Raw genomic sequence first — 24782 nt, forward strand, 5'->3', positions numbered from 1 at the left:
ATTATTATCATATGGGGACTTCACCTTGGACTCTGTCGACTAAGAGGGTCTCGAAGCTCACAATCAAGGCACTTCAATCTGCATAAACCCCATCAAGGTCTTGCTGAAAAACCCCATCACAATCACATTCTACAAATCTATTTATGCTCTTTTTGCTACTCACCAAATTTGTGTAATCTTGGCGGAGGTCCCGAGAGTCGAAATTGCTGCGTGTGTAATCTTGGCAGAGTCTCGAGAGTCAAAACCTTTGAAGTACTTTATCAGTAATATCTGTGCAGTACTTGAGTGTTATCTCTATGCTGCATTTTATGGATCAATGCGGACAACACAGTATGACTAGAGCAACACTCCAAGATGTGTACGCACAATATGACCAGACGTAGTATGCACTCCAAGATGTGTGTACACATTATAACCCTAAACCAGTCCGTGGTAATGCCTGCGGAGTTATACCTCTTTTGAGGTACTGGCGTAGGTTTTTGCGGTTACTTGAAGTACCTTCACAGAATTGCAGCGCAGTTGCACAGCAAGGGACTTGTAGAACGAGCAGAGTGCGGCACTTTCTGTAGAGAACGAGCAAAAAATTTACCCCCGTCACTTTCCCCCAAAATTGCAGAGCCACATTCGTCCATTAAAAACAAGTGAAAGAATCATGGTGGCTTTTTAAAACAATTAGAACGTGATAAAAGCATTAGGTTGAGTTTAAGTAGAATCAATGTTCAAGAAAGAATTGCCTCAACTTAGCCTTGAGCCAGTTGAAAATGGAGATTAACTGGTTGCAAACCATGGTAAAGGGAAGAAAACTGGTGAAATATGTGAGCAAAAATCTTGCAAATTTTAAATTTATGCTAGTCGGTTTGCTTCTATGTGGGGAGGAAACACAGTCGATGGCCGCTTAATAAAAGAGACTTTCCTGAATATTGACTAGAATTAAGTTATAGAATGTAAGAAAAGTCAAGCCATGTGAGACTGTGAAATGAAATGTGAAAAAAAAAACTCATTAATATATATATATATATATGTGTGTGTGTGTGTGTGTGTGTGTGTGTGTCCATAGGATTTACTAGAATTATGCAAGTGAAGTTTCACTTCGATATTCTAAAACAATAGAATGCAAGAAAAGTAAAGACATGTCGAAAGTGAAATAAAAAGATCCATTTACTATTTTAAAATTGAAATAACATTTAATAGAAGTTTCAATCATCACTGAAAACAATGAAAGTAGGCCTAACACACCTCTACTTTAAGGCTTCTTTTAGAAAGCAAAAATATAGAGGATCTCCTCACTTTTCACCATGCCCTTGATCCCTTCTCTTGGACCCTGTGGTATAGACGAGCCACGACACTAAGTGACGCATAACATTAAAGAGGGGGAGGGTAAGGGGATCGACGGTGCGGAAGTGGATGCGGGAAGCCCGAGGTAGATTGAACCCGAACGTGCGGCAAGTCAACGCGAAAAAGAACCCGAGCGACGACTCGATTTGAACCTAGGGCCTCGTCGCCCAGATTGTGGCGCATGGGGTAACCATCCCACCCGCACGCACATGTTGTACCCATGGCCCGGGTGCCCGGGTTTAATCTATGGCCGGGTTTAGTCTTTAAGTACCCATGTACGGCTGCAACCTCTCCGATTTTCGTGCGCGTAGTTCTCTGCCCTCGATCCCCTTACCCCCCTCATTAATACTATGTGTTATTTAGTCCTGAGGATAGACGAGGCTCGCCCATTTGACCTGCATTGTAGATTCTGACACAGGGGAGTCAACGTTTTTAACTCTGCCCCAGTGACCTTTCTCCTCTTCTTGTCGCGTCCTCACTTTTGTGCTTGTTTTCTTCTTGCGCTTTTCCTCTGCTCTTGAGGGTAACGGTGATGGTGATGGTGTTGGCTTTTTTGCCCCTGCCTTGCTTTTTTTAGAACGATCTTCCGACAAGAGTCGAACCCAGGTCGGGCCCGTAGCTGTGGGAAGAAGAAGAAGAAGGAAGGAGAGAGAGAGAGAGAATTGCCGATCAAGTGGCCTGAGAATGTCTCTCTCGCAATCCTTGTCTGCTGATGAGATGCTGAAGTTCCAGCTATGGAGTAGCAGCGTCAAGGAAGACTTTTGGCATCGTTTAGCAGCTCTAAAACTGGATGCCCTGCAGCTTGATGACAAGCCTTTAGAAATTCAAGGTACCCTTCTCACCGTTCGCCAGATGTATGTTTTTGACAAAAGCCTTAACCCTGAACCTTGGACATCTTTCCTGTGTATGAGTAGGATATTTTGCACCCTCCTTGCATGAACACTACTTGCAGCTACGATTCGAATCATTCCTGTGTTCCGACTCCAAGAATGAAAGTGGATCCACAGTCGATCACAGCAATTCCAGGCAATGTTGCCTACCAGGAACCCTCTATAACACCAACACTAAGGAGGAATTCTTTGCTCTCGACAAGAGAGCTCTTTTAAACAAAGAAGCAGAGAAGGTGTTGGAATTCTCTGCTCAAGCTCTATATTATTTTTTGTTGCTTAGAAACTTTCAAATCATATTGTTACTCGTGTTTACAGCTTTGGAATGACATTTGCTCTGGTCGAGCGATTCAAGATTGCACTTTGCTGAACAGATTCTTTCTTATTTCACATGCGGATCTCAAAAAATGGCGGTTTCACTACTGGTTTGCATTCCCAGCCCTCATCTTGCAGCCCCCAGTGACATGCTCAGGCTTACAACCAGCTTTGCAGCGCTTCAATGTAGAAGAGGTATGGATTTAATTAGTGCTTCAAGACATTAAGAATCAAACTTGTTTCAGGATGTGTGCATTCCCCCCACAAAAGCACTGGATTTCATACATCTTTAAAAGTATGGAGGCGTCTTGTAATGTTTCAATAATTTTGAGTGTAGAATACTTAGTATATTTTTAGGCCATGCAAGATGCAGCTACATAGATGAAGCAGGAAAGCATACCAGTAAAGGTGACTCTTCGAAAAGGCAAAGTGTGTATGCCGCCTGAGGGTGGCTGATTTTATTTTGTTTTCTTGTTTGTGGGGCAGTGTCGTGATGTAGATACATGCAGTGTAGGGCGCTCATAGTATACACTGGATTTTGGTCTCGGTTAGCCAATTTTTTATTTGCTCTACATGGATATTTGTGTTTAAACGTAAGCACGAGAGTGTACTCAATGTGAGCCTGATCCGATTGATACATTCATTGCAATTTTTGAACTTGACATGGTCGCATTTTTATGGTAATAAAATGGCTTTGTGCCAACAAAGGCCACGATGTTATTAGGGCCTTTATCAATTGCTCAAATGATTTGTTGCATTTCTGCAAAACCCACCACTATTAGGAGTTATGTTAGAACTCCCATAGCGCCGCTACGGTCACTTCGTCCCGAGAGGGTAAGGTCGCTAAGCTCTCCACCCAACCTTGAGACAATGAGAACTTTGCCTCATCCCCAGATCCTATATATAAGTATGGCGGGTCTGGCCGTTCGGGCACTACGGCCGGGCAGTCTCCCCTTGAACCCCACCTTCCCGCCTACGGCCAGAAGACGGTCAACCTACTCACCGCCGTTACAAGCTACGTGACATCTCCCCCCCCCCCCCCCCCCCCCCCCAAAAAAAAGAAAAAGAGTTTTCGTCCTCAAAAACAACATGGGGAAATCTCTTGGCATTTGCACAACGACGTTCTCAAGTTGCTGCTTCCTCGTTTAAGTCTGTCTTCTTAATTAGTACTTTTGGTTTATGATGTGTTTGTCTATCTTGATATCTAGAATACTTTTTGATTCATGTGGTATCTTTGGTGGTTCTATCAAGTCAACAAAATTCTTCGGAGAAACTACGTTCTCTAACCGTGAACTGATTTCTTTAGTTTACTTATGTGGAAGACAAGGCGAACTTGAGATCTCTTAGGTAGCATGCTATGTTCGGAATCTTTTTAAGAACTTTGAAGGGACCACAATATCTAGTGGAAGGTTTGTCACATTTTCCTGTTTTCATGGTTTTTGACTTCGCAGGAACCTTTAGGAATACAAAGTTACCTTCTACAAAGGTAACTTTTCTTCTTCCTTTATCAACATATGTCTTAGAACGATCCTGTGCACTACGAATGCTTTTCTTTGCTGCTTTCAGCATATCATTCATATCCTCAAGGAAGTCCTTGACAAATTGAATCTTCTCCTTCTATAGGCCTACAACCATAGGAGATCTCGATTGGAAACCATACATCAACATGAATGGTGTAAATTTAATTGTTGAATGTTTAGAAATGTTGTAAGAAAATTCCAAAATGGATCAGTACTTTTTCTAGTTAGATTGCTTCTTACTTACATAAGAACGCAACATATCCTTTAGGATTTGGTTAACCCGTTTGGTTTGACCATTAGACTGCAGATGATCGTTGCACTCATGCTCAAAGTAGTATCCAACTTTTTGAAGACTTCTCTCAAAAAATGAGTATTGAACTTTCTATCTCTATCTGACACTATATCTGCGGGTAGGCCATATAGCTTGTAGAGATGTTCAATAAAGAGCTTTGCAAACTGTGGTGTTTTAACCGTTTTCTTTGTGGCGATACACTTTGCCATTTTGGTTAACCTGTCCATTACCACCCACATTGAGTCATTCCCTTGACTAATCTTGGGTGAACCGGTAATGAAGTTTGGAAATGCTTTCCCATTCCCCTCGAGGAATCTCCAAAGGATGGAGTAGTTCCCCAACCTTGAGACGCTCATGTTTATTGACCTAACACTAATTGCCTTAAACAACTAAGGTAATAAAATTGTCTTTTCACTAGTGCATAGGTCTTTTGAATCCCGGAATGACCGACTATATCAGGTGTAGCGGAATTGGTATGGTATAGATCTAGGTTTACACTTCCACAAATTTTTTACTTCTTTTCCTTGCGTTAGTGATTGCTTTTAGCTTGAATGATGATTCGTTTTACTATTCTTTGAAGAGAGGGAATGAGAGAGTGATAGAGATCTGTAGAAGGGGAGAGAGAGAAAGAGAGGAGGAGAATGATACCCGATGGGGTCTCAAGCAACCCTCTAAAGGGCCCCCCACACCAGTGCCGATGTAGAGGGGGAGAGAGAGAAAGAGAGGAGGAGAATAATACCCGATGGGGTTCCTAGCAACCCTCTAAAGGGTCCCCCACACCAGTGCCGATGTAGAGGGGGAGAGAGAGAAAGAGAGGAGGAGAATGATACACGATGGGGTTCCAAGCAACCCTCTAAAGGGCCCCCCACACCAGTGCCGATGTGGTATTTGCTTTAGATTGCGTAAATGGAATGTACACACATGCAATACCTCAAGTGTAGACTCTACTATCTCGAATGGTGAATGTCGCCGCGATAACTCCTCAAGACGAGGCACCTCCGGGGTTGATTTGATGCACCTTTGGATGCATCTCGATATGGGATTGCGGATGGTCACCAAGGGGTGGATCTGGGGTTGAATTGCGCTCTCGATGTGAGAGGTATTAGCCTTGTTCAAACGATATAGAAACTTACTTGAAGGTTGTGCTTCATCCACCAGGTCGATGACATGATCCTCAGGTTGCTCGGGAGGAAGTGTTGGGGGAAGATCATCATGGAGAAACAAGTGCCCAAACTTTTCAAACAACTCACTATACCTGTTAGGAATACCCAAGTTCCTTGATGTGGGGTTGAGATAGATGACCGTTGTTTGGGCTCCTCGATGTAGCTCTCTTTAAGCCTGGGCATGAGAGATGAGAGGGAGAGAGGACGTGCCGCTCTCGCTTCGAATGAGGACAGGTTGCGACACATTGTCATTGATGAGAAGCGTAAACTTCTCCCAAACAACAATGGGCTTAAACATGCGAAACTACTCAATGCCCAAAATCATATCACATCCTGCAAGTTTAGAGACTACAAAATGACGAGTAAATTGAGTTTGTTGAATGACCAATTTGACATCATTACATTCTTGAGAGATCCAAGCGTCCATGCGTTCAGAAAGCCCATGCATCGGAGGGTGGGGATAGAAGTCTGAAGACGTGCACGTTTCACAAGAGATTCAGTGCTTACATCATGAGAACATCCAGAATCAAACAACATAATGACCCTTTGACCTTCACATGTCGATAACATTTTATGAGTTCATCCTCTTCGAAAGTCCCCTCCTGCTTAGCTTCTTGCACTACCACACTCATAGCATTTACTTGAGGGGTAGAGTCAGAAGTTGACGCACTAGAGGATTCCTTTTTAGATTCATTCTTATTACACTCCTTTTTCATGTGACCTACGATGTGACAATGGAAACACCTACGTTCCTTTGCATACAATGCTCATTCTTCTCCATTTAATGGACCACGTAAAACTCCTTGAGCAATCTTTTCATTAGGTGTGAGTGGAGGTTTATTAGATTTTCCTTTACTCTTATTCTTAGATTTGTGGCCCTTAACTTGAGATGTAGATGGAGAATTAGATTGAGAAGAAGAACTAGAAGAGTTCTTTTTGTTGTTACCATTTCCATTAGAATTTTTGTCCTTGTTTTCATAGGAGTGTGGAGAGGAAGAGTTACCATTACCGTAGGCCGTCTTGAGCTTACTCTTCTTGTGCTTCACCTCTTGGAGTTCAGCCAAGCGTATAGCCTCTTGAAACGTCTTCAGATCTCCGGCTTTCACATTAAACTTGATCGAGTGGTCCAATCCAAAGAGAAAGGCCTCCAGCCTTTCCCGATCCGATTTCCTCAATTGTCCACCTATCTGAGACACAAGGTTAGCATATGACATCACAAGTTTACCTTGTTGAGACAAAGCCTGAAAATCCTTCGTCAATCGCTTCAGTATTGTGGAGTCAAGAAGGGAGTCTTTAGATCCTCCTCGAACTCCTCCCAACTAAGCTCGAAAGGGGAACGAGGAGAGACTTGGGATAGGCCGCCTTGTGGGCTTCTTACTTCTTCTCCATCCACTCATCCTTCCAGGTGATGGCATCACTCGTGAGATGCATGGAAGCTTTTATCGGCATGGACACTCCTAGCGAGAAATCAATAGCAACCCACGAACAGAAACTGCAAAAATCACTGAACTTCATGAGCAAGAGAGAGAGAGAGTCGACACGGCCCGGCGGAGTTCCGCGCCCAGAAGCACTAGCCCCAAAGACTGGCGGCCCTTTCGGTATTTCTTTATTATTATGCTCGCAATAGTACAACTCATGTGGGTCCTTTGCTCTTAGACTCTACGTCCAGATGCTCTGCAGAGTGAGAGGCCCAAGGGCTCTTTTAAACTTACATGGGATGCCTAAAAGCAGAGCCCCAAAAGTAGTTCTCCCCAAAGCACTAAACCCCAAAAGCATCTGCTCCCATAAGCTAGCGTTCGAAACTGATTTGCGGAAGTCCATGCAGCCTGCCACGTGGCACCAACAGTGTAAAACGCGAAAATTCCATACTTCTTTCGTACGGATTGCCATATCAGTATGTGAGCGTGATTTACATAAATCTTTTTTGCAAAGTTCAAGCTTCTGTGTTTCAGTGAAATGGCCCCCACGGCTGGTGCTCGTAAGTTCTTCAAGTTGGTTGGTTTGATTTCTCTTGTCCAACTCGGCCATTTCTCTTCCAGTTGGTCATGCCACGTCGTCACTTTGTGACATTCCCCCCTCTTGAAAGAATTGTGATCGCCCTCGATTACATCTGCAAAAACAGCGAGAAGACAAAAACTTTCTTCAGTAGACATTGACTCTTATGTACTTATGCACCAAACTCCACCAATCCAACACTTCTACATAGACATCAGTCACTGATCTGATCACGTTTTTGTGAAGGGTCTGAGATAATTATTTAGCAATCACATCTAGACTACGCTAATCTTTTCACGATGGCTTGATCTACTAAATCTTGTTACTATCAGATTCATATCTTTCATTTCACATTTCAATCAAGCAAACCATGCCCATGGCCAGCCCCACAAGACGGTAGATCCACATACCATACAGTCCACAAAATCACACACTTAGTTCACACTAAACACCGTGTTTCACTTATTCAATCTAGCCATCTCATTTCGTCCAGAACTTTTGATACACCTAGATCACTGTGCAACAATCTCATCCTTCCGAAACTCTTGATGCACTCACAACAGTATCCAATCATGTGATCCAGATAGACATCTTGATGCACTAGAATCTCATTCAGTTCACATTCACTTAGGCATCACATCTAGATCTCACTGATCTCTAACAGATGTCTATATGCACTAAGTTCAAATCACATTCATTCTTGATTCACTTAGCTATCACATCCAGATCTTACCTATCTCTGTTGACGGATGTCTAGATGCACTAAGTTCTAATCATTCATCAGACAAAATGCTGCAAACATTTTTCTCTTTCTCTACATGTCTCAAACAATACACACACATGTTTTTCAGTTCAATCAAGGAACTTTCCAATTCATTGCACACATTTCATAAAGTCATTCCGCAAAATACAGTCAGCCCGTCAGCACCTTAAAATCTCAAAGAGAAATTAGCGACTTTATTCAATCTAGGTAATCTGTGACAAAGAATGGAGTGGCTCCCCTCTTGTGCGGTCCGCACCGCATTAGATTCAACCTGATGATTCATCGGTAACTTTAATTCAACTTGCTGATTCATCGGTAACTTTTGGCATAGACACTGCTAATAGCCCAAAAGTTTTGAGGTACAGCTCTCTCTGAAGGGAATTTGGGAGGTTCTCCTCCTGCATCCACTTTGCAGCTAGGGCCAAAAAGTACCCTTGAGCAAATTATCCGGTGGGCCTAGCTTACCTTTTTACTCTTTTCTTGCGCCGTGTGACTTGTTGGTAGCCGTTCTGGCCTCCCCGTCCTTGGCACCTCAATCTACCAGGTGATTCCCTTTCCTTTCTTTCCTTGTGTCTTGGGACCTGTGGGTAGCCTCGCTAGCCTCCCCTGTCCGCTGGCTCGTCGGTTTCAATCGTTGGAACATTGAGACGCACTATCATTTGATCCCCTTTCTTCTCCGGAATCCTTTGAATCCTGATAAACTTGCAGCTGGTTCCCTTAGTTCGTCGGAACCCTTGGATGCACTACCTCTGATTCCCTTATTGCTCCGGAATCATGTGATGAGTTGTCATCCGGTTCCCTTGATTCATTCTCTTCACTAGAAGACTCTTGCTTTGTTGAGTGGATACTATCCAGTGCGTAGGATAAGTCAATGAGCATGCATGCTTTTCAAATCCTTGCTTAGCATGTCCCATAAGTCTCTTACTAGAGTTAGACTTCTGTTCTAGACAATACTCTCGAATCTCTTCTGGCCAAACCACAACAAAACCGCTCAATCAGGTTCCTCAAAGTAATCTTCCGAAACGAAGACACTAGCCTCTAGCATGTATCTATCTCTCTTAGGAATTCTCAAATGATGCCAAGCCGTGATGGCATCTCTCATATTCGTTTGATATCCAAGTTGACGTGAAAATTTTCTTGAATTTTACCCATGTCGCAGGTGTTTCTTTGCGTAGCAATAGAGTAGACCTCCATATCTGTGCAATTCCTTTCAAGTAAGATGCCGCCCTTCTCATCTTGGAGTGTTCCGCGAACCAACCTCCAAGGCTGTGTTGCAGTATATCTTTGGCTTGGAGTGTCCAAGTCTGTTATAGTGGTATCAACGCAAATTACGGAAATCAGCCCAGCTTTTGATATTTTTGGGTCTAGGCTCCACAGCCGGTGCTCATAAGTTCTTTCAAGCTGGTAGGGTTTAAAAAACCTAACCCCTTTCTGTTTTAGGCCACTCAGCCACACTTTCTGAGTTCAGTTCAGTTCTTCTTGTCCTCTTGGCCAGTTCTTTCTAGTTGGGGACGCCACGTCATCACTGTGACATTTGGCGAGTTTGAGAGATGTTCAAATGAGGTTTGAGATTGTAGAGGTGGTTCATTACTGATTTTGCATCAGGTTTGGGACGGCTGCTTTGTGTGCGTGTTATTTGATGGTCTGGTGCGGGTATGTGCAAATTTAAAGAAAAATTTTGTGCGGTTGGCTGCTGGAGGCTGGAGCATCGTGACTTGTACTTTGAGTTCCACTATGCCTGTTCCCTGCTATCACATGGAAGAAGACAACCTTTCAACATGTTATTTAGGTGTGATTTGATGTTGAAACAGTACCTGGTACGTAATTGAAGTGTCTAGATAATTGCAGGCCAATTTTTCTAGTGTCTTTGCTGTTCTTTCTATATATTGTGGCTTGTGGCAAGCTGACAAAATTAGTGACAAAGGAATGTAGTTTTGCTGCTCCCCTAGGTTGTATGGACCAGCTCTAGCAGGTGTGTAATTCCTAACTCATCCATGCAAGTTTGGTTTTCTCTGAGACCAGTAAGCCCTAGATTTTGAGTTTCTTTTTGTGGCATGATCTCGCTTTACGGCCAAGAGCCTTCACTACAAGGTGAGGGCTACCTAAAAGTATGTATTGGGGTGCCTGTTTGAAGACTTATAAGCTACATTGGAGGTACTAGTGGCCTTCAGGTCTATGCACTCGCTTATCTAGACGACATTGAGCTATTCTTAAGCACGATTTTACGTGTCCTTGCTTGTGTGTTTTTGTGCGTGCTTTAGCCTCTCTTAGAATTTGCAGGTTCAAACTTTTCTGACTTTTGAAGGTATATCGCTTTTGATTTGAAATAGGAACCTTGAAAAGCTACCAAATTGGTTGGTTGGGCAACTAGTTTTAGGTTAGTAACTTGATAAAATCAATTTGTGGCCAGAAACTGGAAGAGATGACATTTTCTTTGTGGATGGCCTTTTTACTTTTGGTTCTGCAAATGGTCTTCCTTCTTGTCTGCGGTTCCGGGTTGCTTCCTACTTCACGTCAAGAAGTTTTCAAGCTGTGGTGTTTTTGTCTTACACATGCTATCTGTAGGCTGCAGGTGTCTTGATGGCTTGTGAAACCTATCGAGGATCTGCACTATCAAGAGGTCTCCAATGTTTATTATTTTTTACAATTTTTTTTTATGTTGATTGTATTAAATTGCTCATCGTAGTTCTGTTAATTGTAGATAAACCATTTTTTCTCCTCCATATGAAAAATGAAAGTGTGGCAGCAAGGCCCATCGGTGATTGGGCTGATTGTCAACAGGACGGAAAGGTTAGCAAAGAGCTGTTTTGATGCAAAAATCGTTGTATTTACTAAGCCTTTCTGATTTATTCATCCATTGGCAGGTAATTGTAGCCTTTTATGATCCATGCCAAGATAGCAAGTTTCCAGGATGGCCATTGCGCAATTTGCTCATGTTGGCTGTGGTGCATTGGCATGTGCGAACCTTGCAAGTTTTATGCTACAGAGAGAAGAAGGGCCAGGCTGATTTGGAACGATCCCTCCTTGGAGATGTAAAAATTCCAGAACACTCAGGTTGCTTGTTTTGTCCTTTCACCAGTGGCTTTCATACGTGGAAATTTATTTTGACACATATATGCTACACAGTGCTAGAGTGACCATTGGACAGTTCTGAGTTTCCTCTCATAGACTAGAGATCGAGGTTGAACAGGCAACACTGATCCACAAAGACCAGAGGACGTGCAGGGTATGTGGATGTGGGATAGAGAACGAGGTGCACCATGTGTGCAAATGTCCAACATTATTTAGATTCACATATGAGAGCAACTGGTGCATGCAACCCTTTTCACATGACAACCCACACTTAAGAGCGCTATTGGAGCCGAGAGATGAGACAGCTGGGTAGCTTCTTACTAGATATTTAGAGACAGAGGGAGACTCTCCTCCAGTCACCCACACACACTAGGGGAGGGCGACAGTCATAGCTCACGGACTTCTTTGCGAGAGCTGCCCCATTTCCATCCACTAACACTCAGAGAGTAGTCACATTACAAATAACATGAGCAGGCCAGATAGACGGAGATAGAGTGGTCCTTCTCAGACCTTGTTGCTATGCTACAAGGACTCTTCACTCTCTACCCACCTATGCATGCCATGCTACACCCCCATTTTGGTACTCGATTGAGCTAGCTAGCCCTTTGCATATCATGGTTGTGCTCCCCTATGCATATGGTTCACACCATTTGAGTTAGAACTCCACACCCCTCACCCCTCATGTCCATATACACACCCCCATGTTGGTCTATTTTGTTTTCTAGTAGGTTTATTTGCAGCACTTTTGTCCTTTTTGCTGGATACCAGAGGACACACACACATACACCCGACACACAATTTTTGTAAATCACTTTTGAATCATTAGTGGGAAACCCCAGAATGAGGAAAGTCCATAGAATATATCATATACAAGAGATGCCCAAGTTCGTAGTGAACAAACGCATAGTCAAAACAGATCTGAGAAAAAGGCCATACAATGAAGGGTCAATCTCATGCTGAGACAGACCATCATAAAGCGAATGTTATAATGATTGTCTGAAAAAGGAAAAATCCTGAATGGACTCTTACCAATAACAGACTGATTTCTCAACTGCAAAATCAGCCACGTGCTGAGTACTGGAGCCAATGGATCTATAGTGTCTGAGAGTAGGAGCAAGAACGCCAAACAGCAAGAAATGTTTCCCAAAAGAAACAAGCTCGAAGAAGCCCTACTATGTGATCCATCAAATTGTGAGAGGCAGTACAATTCCACAATAGATGAGGAACCATTTCAAATGCACCACAAACATAACCAGAGAGGATGTCCCATAGCGGCTTGTTAGATAAGATCCAATCGAAAGAACTGCAAGCATGGATTTGTTAAGGCTGGGAAAAATGTAGGGAGACACTGCATCGTCACCTTTATGTTAACTTTTGGAAAAGCAAATTTTTAGCTATTAATGTGCAAGAGATGCAACCAATGCATAGGAGGTTGATGGATTAGGGGGAAGAGGCTAAAGAGGATAACCAAAACTGCTGCCATGATATATATAGAGAGGCCCGAGGGAAGACGAGTGAGTCTTGAGAAGCTATGGAGGAAGTTGAAGGAGCCATAAGGCAACCGCCCGGTAGCCGCTAAAGAGCACCACAGAAAGAGGAAGACAGCAGGAGCTGCATCGACATCAGTATAGCCACCACCAATAGGAGAAGAGATAATGCGTACTCAAGGTTCCTTTTACTTCGTGAGAGAGAGGTGCAATTGACTAGAGACAAAAGAGAGAAGGTGGTGAACAAAGCTTTGGGCAGATTTGTGTAGACTTGGTCACAATCCAGATTGCTACCTGATTAGAGTATCTTCATCCCTAGATGGAAGTTGTGGTTTGTTATGGAATCTCCCCTGCTCCAAAGGAACGGTCATGTGAGGTTTCAACTTTCGGAATTTAACCATCCTTGTCTTGAGTGCCCTGAAATCAACACATAACTGAAATGAGTTTGATTTCTTACGAATAAAGAAAGCAAAGACCGTACCTTGGGAGGGCGAAGCCTCCTAAACGAGAAGTCACTTGGTTTTGGCTTCTCTTTAAATTAATTCATAAGTCTAAGGTATGTATGTGTATGCATGTGCATGGGCATGTATGTCCATATGTATGCAATACTATGTATGTCTATGGATGCCCATAAATGACCCATATCCATGGACCCATCTCTTTTAGAATAATTGACTATGAGCATGGGGGCACTACATGAGGTGTATCACTCAATTGGGTAAATTGGGACACCTCTAGTGGTAAGTGAGAGGCTTTTCACACCTCTACACATGCATTTAGCAATAGGGGCGAGTAGGGGAGGTATGTGACACAATGACCCTTTGAGCATTAACATGTCCATAACATTTTATGAGTTCGTTCTCTTCAAAAATCCCCTCCTGCTTAGCTTCTTGCTCTACCACACTCATAGTGAAACTGGCCCATGGGGCGGTAGGCGTTGGCTTTCACTCGAAATTCTTTACTTTAGACACACACAGAGAGAACGTGCAAAGGAAACCTGCGATGGGAATTAACACTTAAGTACACACACAGCTCGGAAGATAGAATGCTCCGAGCAGACGCCAACAACCTGTAGACCCCAAAATTGGCGCCCCTTTCGGTATTTCTTTATTCTTTAGGAGGATAAATTACAAAGTAGAGTCCTAGGAATCCTTTACCTGTATCCCGCTAGATACTACCTGATTTGGCCAAATTTCGGTAGCATAACAGCCCCAAAACTTGCGCGAAACCAATTCCCCTGCTAGAACTGACTTCTATTGGCGTAAACCCTCTGATTCCTGCCCAAAAACAGTAAATTCAGCACGCTGTATTTACTGGTTTTTGCCCTGTTTTCAGTCCCAAACAGTCCCCTAGCTGTCCTCTGCCAGTGGGGCACGATTCCCAAGTGTTCTGGCGTCCGTATGGCTGAAAAACAGTCAATTTTCTGCGCATACACAGCACTGAATTTGCACCTGTACGGTGAGGTTATGACCCTCACTGGTGCCTGCTTTGGAGTAGCAGTTAGCTACCCCTGTTCCTGCTCAAGGAGGCTCTTGCCTCAGCACAAAAGCATGAACCCACATAGCTGTACATCAGTCAAATGAAGAGTCCTCTTGTGGGGCATCACATAACTGCACGTAGGAGGGAGAGAGCAGTGTGTAGCGTGCAGGGCATCACTCCTAGCACCACACTGTACATGGGAGGGAAAGAAAGCACTCCATAGCTCTTAAGTTGTGACAGGAAACTGAAAATGAGGCCTCCCAGCTTATAATTCAGCGCTACCTCTTCCTTTGTGAGGCAAGTTCACAGAAATGTGCCACTTGGTGCATTTACAAGCATTTTTCCGTTTCAGGTTTGCCGCCTAAAAATCTCCCGATTGGTTGCCTAGTTGACTTTGCGGCAGATTTGTAAAATGTTTCCCTAGTCATACCGGAGGTAATGACGCGAACACATTTCACGGCCCAAAATAGCAGTTCCCTAAATTTTAGGAAATGATTCCATTGGGCTCCCACTGGTCATTTGACCATCTATCTTCATTGGGACCGCATCCAAAAGTGCAATGTGGCCCAATTGTCGGATACTTTCTGTTGGTAGTCCCACCTTGACTTTATGCCTTTATTGAGTTCACTTCCTAGTATCCACCAACTTGCTAAGTGCGAGGGGGAACCTACATGATCTTGCTATGAGCCTAGACATCCTCTTACTATACGAATTCCAGTGCCGACCACTTTCCCTCTGCGGGTGAAACTACCATTCACATTGGCCATACAATGTCCGACTGTTTGCTACTTCAAAAAGAGGGTCTCAAAAATAAAACAAAAATCATTGGAAAGAAACCAACAACTAAGGTTCGTAGTTGCCACGTCTTGGTGACATGATTAACAACTGCCACGTCTTGGTGACATGATTAACAACTGCCACGTCCTCGTGACACACCCCCCTCTTGAAATCGCAAACGTCCTCGATTGCATACCATAAATACACGCCATTGATGATCTTGTGTTGTTAGCACTCTTTTATCATCACATGTATCCGCAAGAAAGATCGTTACATATAGATACAAATGACTTAATGAGACCTTCATACTTGTGTCATTTCCATCTATTACACTGAATTCATATGTACATTTGATGTGCTAGCTCTATCATTACCCCTCCTTTGCACACGTTGGGTTGGGGCATAAGTAGGTTGTAACCCAAAGGCTTCAAGGTAAAGCTGCAATACATTTGGTGACTCTGACAGTTCATGCTCTTCCATCCACTTTGCATCCATAGGCAGATAGTTGTTGAACTTCACCAAATAAAGTCTTGCGACTTGTCCTTTAACTTTTCTATCCTTATGTGCCAAAACTTGCTCAGGTACTTGGATCTCATCAAGTTCCTCAACTTCTGGCTGATCCTCATCTAGCATATCTTCTGACACATCACCCACGAAGGGTCTTAGAAGACTCATGTGAAACGCATTATGAATCTTCCACGCATCAGGCAATTTCAGCATGTAAGCCATATCGCTGATCTTGTCAAGCACTTGACAAGGCCCATAATAACACATACTGAGCTTAGGAAACAGCCGTTCCTAGCCCTTTATCTTCTTTAACCTTGTCTTTTTGACCTTAACAGAACCCAATCACTAGGTGATAACAGCAATTCACGACGGTGACGATCAACAACCTTTTTTTGTTTTGCCCGAGTTTTCTCCAAGGCAACTTTAATTTTCTTATACATCTCATCCATGTTCTCAACATATCGATCTGTCTCAAAGATCTTGTCCTTTGTATGCAAAATGGGAGGAACTTTTTTGCCGCCTTCAACAATCTCGAAAGGTGCTTTGCCAATTGACGAATGCACCGTATTATTGTACACATACTCAAGCATACGCAAATACTGTTCCTACTTGCCCTTATTATCTCACACATAGCATTTCAGCAGATCTAAGACAATAGAATTAGCCTCTTCTGACTGTCCATCAGTTTGTGGATGAAACGAAGACGAGAACTTGAGCGTAGTGTCCGTGTTCTCAAACAATCCTCTCCAGAACAAACTGGTCATACGAGGATCACGTTCACTGATAATCGATTTGTGGCATACCATGGTACTTAAACACATTGTACATGAACAAGCGTGCCATTTGATTAGATTTTATCTTCTTCCTGATAGGGATAAAATGGGCCTGCTTGCTGAACTTGCAGATAATGGTCCATATACCATCATTCCGTGTTGGCGTTCTCGGAAGATCAAAGATAAAGTCCATAGCAATGCTTTCCCATGGCTTATCCGGAATCGGCAGTGGTTGTAACAGCCCCGGTGCCTTTTGCCTGTCAAACTTGACCTTTTGGCAAATCACGCATGCTCGCACAAAGGCATCCACATCTCTCCTCAAGGCAGGCCAATAGAAGAATGTCTACCGCTTTAACTGTCGCATCAATACCATGATGCACTGCATACGCTGGGACATGACTCTCTTGCATGACCTTATGTTGCAATGGCCTATTGACACAAAGTCTGCCATGCGTCATCATAAAACCATCTCTAAGGAGTTAGTGCTCATGATGTTGCTCATCTTGTAACTGTTCAAAGATCCTTGCAAAATCTTCATCAGCAGTATACTGTTCCTTCATGTCATCTAGCTCATGATGATAAGGAATTGACACAGCTGAAATTTGTGGCTTTCTTGATAACGCATCAACCACAACATTCTTCTTGCCTTCCACATGCATAATCTGGAAGTGGAACACGGAAAGAATGTTTGCCCATCGCATATGCTTTTCGGATAACTTTGACTGTGTCAAGAAGTATCGCAAGGTCTGATGATCTGTTTGGACAACAAAATCAGCACCTAAGAGGTAGTGCTTCCAACTAGAAAGCGCATGAATCACGGCCAAAAGCTCTTTCTCATAGACTTGCATAGTCCTCTCTGGCACTTGCAAAATTCGGCTTTCATAAGCTACTACCCGTCCATCTTGCATTAGCACTGCTCCGATGCTACTGCCACATGCGTCACACTGGACCACAAATGACTTCCTGAGATCTGGCAAAACAATTACTGGATCTGAAGTCAACTTTTCCTTTAAGAGACTAAAAGCTGAAATCTCTTTTTGGGTCCATCTGAAAGTGACCTCTTTTTTTTGCAAAGCGTGAAGAGGCGATGCTATCTCTGCAAAATTCCTGATAAACCTTCTATAGTAGAAACACAATCCCAAGAAGCTTCTGACATTGTGCACAGTCTTCAAGTTTGGCCATGTCTTAATAGCTTCGACCTTTGCGGGATCCATTCTGACATCCTTTGAGACTATGTGGCTAAGAAAGTGGATCTCTTCCAAGAAGAATTCACTTTTCTTAGGATTGACAAGTAGCGTGTGACTGCGCAGCTCTTCGAACACAATGGTCAAGTGATGCCTATGCTTCTCTTCATTCTTCGAATAGACTATCATGTCATCAAAGAATGTCCCAACAAACTGTTGATGCGAGCGGAAAATCCGGTCCATCATTCTGTTGAACGTGTCAGAAGCATTTATTAGACCAAACGGCATCATTAGAAACTCATAAAGACCAAATGTCGTTCTAAACGCAGTCTTATGCACATCCTCTGGCCTTATACGAATCTGATGGTACCCACTCTTAAGGTCTATCCTGCTGAAAATTGCAGTACCCTCTAAACGATTGAGAATATAGGAAACCTATTCTTGATGGTATTCTTATTCAACGCACGGTAATCAATACACATGCGCCATGAGCCATCCTTCTTCTGCACTAGGAGCACTGGGGAGCAAAAGGGTCAAGAACTAGGCTGAATCAGCCCCTTCTCCAATAACTCCTCAACCTGGCCCATAATCTCTTTTTGCTGCGCCGCACTAACCCTGTAGGGAGGTCTATTTGGTGGGCTACACCCTGGCATCAAATCTATCTGATGGTCCTCAGGTCTCTCTGGGGGCAATTGCGACGGTGATGAATGAGAAAAACAGTAACTAAACTTTTGCAAAAATGCTGACCTTTCTTTATCTAACTTGACTGATCATTATCTGAGACATCACGTGTAGAAATCAAGTACACAGAAAGATGATTCTTTATTACAGAAGTGATAGCAGAAGCAGATACAATAGGGACCGACTCTCCTTTTAGCTTACATCCAAGATGTGAGTTTTGCCCCTATGTTGTACAATGATCTTTTTGTTGCAGGCATCCAAGACTCCATGCACTTGGAACATCCACGGGATCCCCAACAAGGCATCACATCCTTCCAGCGGCATGATGTAGAACTCTTCTGTGTCCACATACGACTGCATATGCAAACGCAGCTTTCCAATAATGGGAGTAACACACTCTGAGTAGCCAGGACATGCCAACCCTGCCTCTGTTGTGTATCCCATCTCTTCAGCTATGATGCCCAGCTTCATAGCTAACTTTGGTGAGATAAAGTTGGCTTTGGCCCTGGATCAAAGAAGATGAGTGCCGTCTGATCCCTAACTTTACCCCATGCCCTGCATAACTCACTGGCATCTGTACTCGGCCTATCACCCACCATGTCTGGCACCAAACCTGTCGTGGGTTTAGGCTTCTTGCCTTTCTGGTCTTCTTTTATCCTCTGAGTCAGTTGGTCTTTTCCTTTCTGGACAATTGGTAGCAAAGTGACTCGGCTGCTCGCATATAAAGCATTTATTTTCAGCCATTAGGACCTTCTTTTCCTTGAGCGACTTGCGCACAAAAGGCTTTCTTTTCTGTTTCTTTGCCTGCATTCCAGAAGTCCCGGTTGCATCCTTGTCTTTGGTGGCCTTTTCCGACCCCTGTGACGCTTCAGGAGCCGTTTTCGCAAAGGGCCTCTTCGCTGATTTGCTGCCCTCCTTTCTCGTTGCTTGGAAACCCACTGTCCTCTCCTTTCAACAAGGCAAGACCAGTGTTCGCAACTTCCATAACGTGAGTGAGGGTAGCCACTCTGTTCTTGGTACAGTAATCACGAACCCCTTTAGGCAGCCCACAACAGTACTTCTCTATATGGTCTATCAATGGCACAAATCTGTAGGAGGTCACTGAGAGTACCGCTTTACAAAACCTCCGATTGTACTCCAGCAAGCTCTTGCATGTAGCCGAAGTAAGCTGGTGCCAATCTGTCATGACGTCGGCTTCAAATTCATTTGACAGCCAAGCAGATGCAAACATTTGCTTGAAGTAAACCCAAGTGGCGGGTGCCTGTCCTTGCATTAACAATGTCGTCCACCATGTAAGCGCATTGTCCTTTAACAAAGTGGCAGCTTTCTTGACTTTCGAGGTCTCTGTAAAATTCCCTCCTGCATAAGCTGTATCAAACTGCTGAAGGAAAGTGAGAGCCTTTGCTTTATCCTCAAAGCCACTAAAAGTACTGAACTTTACAGCTGCACCACCTTCTTTGTAAGCTTCCGGCTTCTCCAGTGCCCCCAAGTTGTCATAAGGAATGGTCTGCAACATGGACGCTGTAGTAGGCATGATCGGCACATCTTGGCCATTCACATTTTGCGTTAGAGGTACGATATCTGGCTGTTGTCCAGAAAAACCAGCCATGCCAAAATGACCCTGTGGTACCCCAAACTGCCCTGGTTGCATTGAAAACCTTGTTGCATGCCGATACTACCATACATGGGGTTTGGCATCATGCCTTGCATAGCCCCAAACACTGTTCTTGGCATGTACGGCTGACTTCCAGGCGCATAACCAGCCATACTTTGGAACACTGATCCACCTCCGAAATACCCAGGATGTACCGTAGGTGGTGGAAAAACTGGGTGCATTGCGTGGTATCCAGTTCCCTGTCCATTCAAGACAGCATGCCGGCTCTGAAGGTGGCGGGCTGAACTGGCATAACCTGTGGAATAGGCGTTCTAGCCACGTGTTCAAGCACGGGAGGAACCTGTTTTGGAGCCCCTGACTCCGCAACATGCGAGTGTTCCCTATCCCGCTGAGTCGCATTAAGTACTTGGGCGTGAGCCTCAACAAGCTCTGTACGTGGTGTGGTGGCGCTTGCAGGAACTCCATAAACCTTGTATTTTGCACCAGTTGCGAAAAGATATTCACCGCGGCAACTAATTGAGTCCTGAACGCATCATCCTCAAGTTGCCCAATCATAAAACCGTGTACTATTGGAGGGACATTCACATTGACAGGAGGTACAGACTGACGTGGCCGTGAGCTCTCGCCAATCTCGAAAACCATAGGGATTTCCTGTCTGTCCTTTGAAGAGGAACCCTCTTCCATAATGCCCTTCCCTTTGTCGGCCATAGTGTAATCCCGCGTTCCTGTACTTTGTGTCTTTACCCAAAACAACCGAGCCTCACTCTTTGAGGAAAAAGTGATTGATATCCTGGCAATGGAACCTTGAAACTGGCCCATGGGGCGGTAGGCGTTGGCTTTCACCCGAAATTCTTTACTTTAGACACACACAGAGAGAATGTGCAAAGGAAACCTGCGACGGGAATTAACACTTGAGTACACACACTGCTCGAAAGCTAGAATGCTCCGAGCAGACGCCAACAACCTGTAGGCCTCAAAATTGGCGCCCCTTTCGGTATTTCTTTATTCTTTAGGAGGGTAAATTACAAAGTAGAGTCCAGGGAATCCTTTACCTGTATCCCGCTAGATACTACCTGATTTGACCAAATTTCGGTAGCATAACTGCCCCAAAACTTGTGCGAAATCAATTCCCTTGCTAGAACTCACTTCTACTAGCGTATACCCTCTGATTCCTGCCCAAAAACAGTAAATTCAGCATGCTATATTTACTGGTTTTTGCCTGTTTTCAGCCCCAAACAGTCCCCTAGCTGTCCTCTGCCAGTGGGGCACGATTCCCAAGTGTTTTGGCATCCAAATGGCTGAAAAACAGTCAATTTTCTGCGCATACACAGCACTGAATTTGCACCTGTACGGTGAGGTTATGACCTTCACCGGTGCCTGCTTTGGAGTAGCAGTTAGCTACCCCTGTTCCTGCTCAAGGAGGCTTTGCCTCAACACAAAAGCATGATGTCACGTGACACATCCAACCCTATGTGTCTGTGGACAAGCTATAGCATGCTCAGGGTTCAGTCAGTCCAGTCAGTCCAGATCACATCTGATCTGGCACTTTTTGTGAGTCTATTCGTAGACCGTGCATGCCCAATCACTTAGCATAGATGCATATCCTCTGGTTGCACACAGCATGATCATCAGAATTCCCATCAGAATCCATTAGAATCAGTTAGGGGAATTTTCCAGTGCATTTGGCCTATTTTCCCTATTTTTGGTATTTTTCACTTATTATTTTTAAGTGACTTTCCAACAAAAGTAGGTAGGGCAATTTTGCTAAGTTTGTATATAAGCAAACCCAAGTTAGCACTAAATGGCAGAAGAGGCAGCAGGAGCACATGCTCAACAGGCACCTTCTCAGCAGAACCCCAACAGAACCCCCAAGTGACCTAGCGTTTTTGCTCCAAGTGCAACAGCCTAGCGTTTTTGGACCAGATCAGCTAACGATTTGCACTTGCAGATTCCGGCGACAGCAGGACCTCAGATCAGCCGTAGCGTTTTGCATTTGCAGAGCCACGGCGACAGAAACACAGATTTTCAGCCCTAGCGTCTTTGCATCTGCCAGCAACCTCAGCGTTTTGCAGATCTATCGCGACAGAATCAGCCCTAGGATCAGCGTTTTCAGTTTTCAGCAGTCAGACATCGCAGATCAAGTCCCGAACCTCGCAGATCTCACCTTCCCGCAGCAATTCCTCGTCGCACGGTCAGTTTCCGCAAGGTTTACAGTTTCAGCCCGGAAAACGCAGATTTCAGCATCTGCGTTTTCAGCGCGTCGTCGTTGTACCGTCGTCATCGACATCGTCACCGACATAGAGTCAGAATTCAGCAGATAGAAGATTAGCAGATTTCAGCCCATAGCGATTTTGGACAGCAGTAGAAAGATTGCAGATTTCAGCCCTTAGGTCGACTTCGTCATCACCATCATCATCGTCGACATAGCCTAGACTTGCATCAGTCTCATGCATACCATTTGTACCAGATTGTGCAATCATAAGTAGACCACTCTCGCCGACGAGAGTGGGGCCTTCGGAGGAGGTTTTACAACATCTCTTGTGTCGTATCTCTCTTCTCTCTCTATCTCTCAGTCTCATACACTTGCACGCACAGTGTCCATTCACTTGTTTGTGATCATAGCATTTTCCATTAAGAACGGAAGGCTCTCCCTTCCATAAGAACTAAAAGGAACCTTGAGCACAATTCGGAGCACTCATCTTGAGCAAAGCGCAAACAATCATTCCGCTGCACCTAATTCACATGAACCCACACAGCTGTACATCAGTCAAATGAAGAGCCCTCTTGTGGGGCATCACATAACTGCACATAGGGGAGAGAGAGAGCAGTGTGTAGCGTGCAGGGCATCACTCCTAGCACCACACTGTACATGGGAGGGAAAGAAAACACTCCATAGCTCTTAACCTGTGACAGGAAACTCAAAATGAGGCCTCCCAGATTATAATTCAGCGCTACCTCTTCCTTTGTGAGGCAAGTTCACAGAAAACACTCCATAGCTCTTAACCTGTGACAGGAAACTGAAAATGAGGCCTCCCAGCTTATAATTCAGCGCTACCTCTTCCTTTGTGAGGCAAGTTCACACAAATGTGCCACTTGGCGCAATTACAAGCATTTTTCTGTTTCGGGTTTGCTGCCTAAAAATCTCCCGACTGGTTGCCAAGTTGACGTCGCGGTAGAGTTGTAAAATGTTTTCCTAGTCATACCGAGATAATGACGCGAACACATTTCACGGCCCAAAATAGCAGTTCTCTAAATTTTAGGAAATAATTCCGTTGGGCTCCCATTGGTCATCTGACCATCTATCCTCATTGGGATTGCATCCAAAAGTGCAATGTGGCCCAACTGTCGGATACTTTCTGTTGGTAGTCCCACTTGACTTTATGCCTTTATTGAGTTCACTTCCTAGTATCCACCAACTTGCTAAGTGCGACGGGGGGTGTCACAAACGGGAGCGCATAACAATATAAAATACATTCGGATAAATAGAATTTATCACTTATTACTGAAGCCAAAGGATACAGAGAGAAATAGATAGAGAGAGAGAAGATCGACACAGTACTGGGACCAGAAGATGGGCTGGTCCCCCCCCGTAATAGTATCTTTATTATTGAGGAGAAGTCTATACAAGCACTTGAACCGAACGTATTACCACGTTTGTTCTAGAATAAGACTTGATGGTTCCCGGAAGCGTCAGCTTCCGATTCCTAGGGCAAACCATATTCCAAGGAACTTCCCGTTCCTTATTCCAAATCCTTGAGAACCAAGGTTCTGCCTTTGGATCTCACCTTCCAGACTCGGGGCATGACATCCCTGCAACTCTCTTTTCCAACTCTGTTTCCAGAGTCCTCTTCCCGCAGAACAACTCTGCTTTTCCGGACATGAAGTCCTTACTTGGGAATCCCAACTTCCGGATCACAACCTGAGAGACTACCTCTCTCTGATCCGTGGATCTACTTCCCAAACTCGGGTACGAAACTGTTGGGCTGATCTGGCTCTAGTTCCTCAAAGCGCTTTTCTCTTGCAGAGGCTCATGCCTTCCTCTGCTCCTACTCCCTCGCGAAGAGGAAGTACACCTGCAAACAAATACTCAGAGTTCATAACATGAAAATCGTTACCTTCAAAGTCTCGACGCTCGAAATGCAACTCGGTTCTCAAAAAGCAATTCCCTGGAAGAGATTTCTACATAGAAAATCCTCTCTTCCAATCCTACACACAAAAGAGGTGTGTTCTTGGGTTCCTTCTCATAAATCAGCCCCGTCTACGACGTTTATGGGCTGAAAACAGAGAAAAACCCTTGTCGCGATGGAAACATGCTTCGTAGGCACTTCGTGCGAGGGAACTCGCACACTGGGTCTTGGCGACATCTGGTACACTTGGGGCAGCCATGGGCATCACCGGCAACGTCTTCTTTACGGGTGAAATCTGCAGCAGCATCTCCTCCTTGCAAAGATTGGTCCTCCTCTCTAAGTGAGGGCATGTGATGCTTTTATAGCTCCTAGCCACGAGCACGAATAGCTGCTCGCGTAGAGATCGCGGCCGTTTTTTTTTTTCCGTAGTTCTGCCAGAAAAATAGAAAGAGAAAACGCTGGCTGATCTGTTACCTTTATTATCAGATGACTGCCCACTTATTAAGTGGGCGACCGGCATATTTTAAAAATAGTCTGAACCTGCCCAAAAACTCAATAAAACCTTTCAAGTTAAAAACAATGCTTTCATAGCACTTCCCAAGCGTCCCTGGATGCAATCACATGCACAGTTGCAATGCAGACATAGACTTCCTCGCGGGAAAGCATCTGCTTTCCCGAAAAGCAATCCCGCTTTCTCAGAAAGCATCTGTTTTTCCTCAAAGTTTCCTCTGAACCCATCTTCATTCAAGTGCTTGCTTTTCCTTGTGCACAATTCTAACACAGTTCGGAATTTCCTCTCGACTATGGATA

The 24782-nt window shown here is 44.2% G+C and overlaps 1 protein-coding gene across 1 annotated transcript in view; it reads left to right on the forward strand.

Moving 5' to 3' along the window:
* The first annotated feature begins 1802 nt into the window (after positions 1-1802).
* The window catches only part of APG7 (ThiF family protein), a 44867-nt gene continuing 21887 nt past the window's right edge, over positions 1803-24782 (forward strand). The window contains exons 1-6 of the mRNA XM_086506541.1: positions 1803-2164; positions 2250-2458; positions 2541-2732; positions 10836-10890; positions 10972-11060; positions 11135-11324. Coding sequence (XP_086362667.1) covers positions 2020-2164; positions 2250-2458; positions 2541-2732; positions 10836-10890; positions 10972-11060; positions 11135-11324 — 880 coding nt within the window. The 5' untranslated portion in view covers positions 1803-2019. The remainder of the gene's footprint in view (positions 2165-2249; positions 2459-2540; positions 2733-10835; positions 10891-10971; positions 11061-11134; positions 11325-24782) is intronic.

The sequence above is a fragment of the Adiantum capillus-veneris genome, chromosome 30 (genome assembly GCF_014529385.1).
Source record: "Adiantum capillus-veneris isolate H3 chromosome 30, ASM1452938v2, whole genome shotgun sequence".
NCBI classification, from domain to species: Eukaryota; Viridiplantae; Streptophyta; class Polypodiopsida; order Polypodiales; family Pteridaceae; genus Adiantum; species Adiantum capillus-veneris.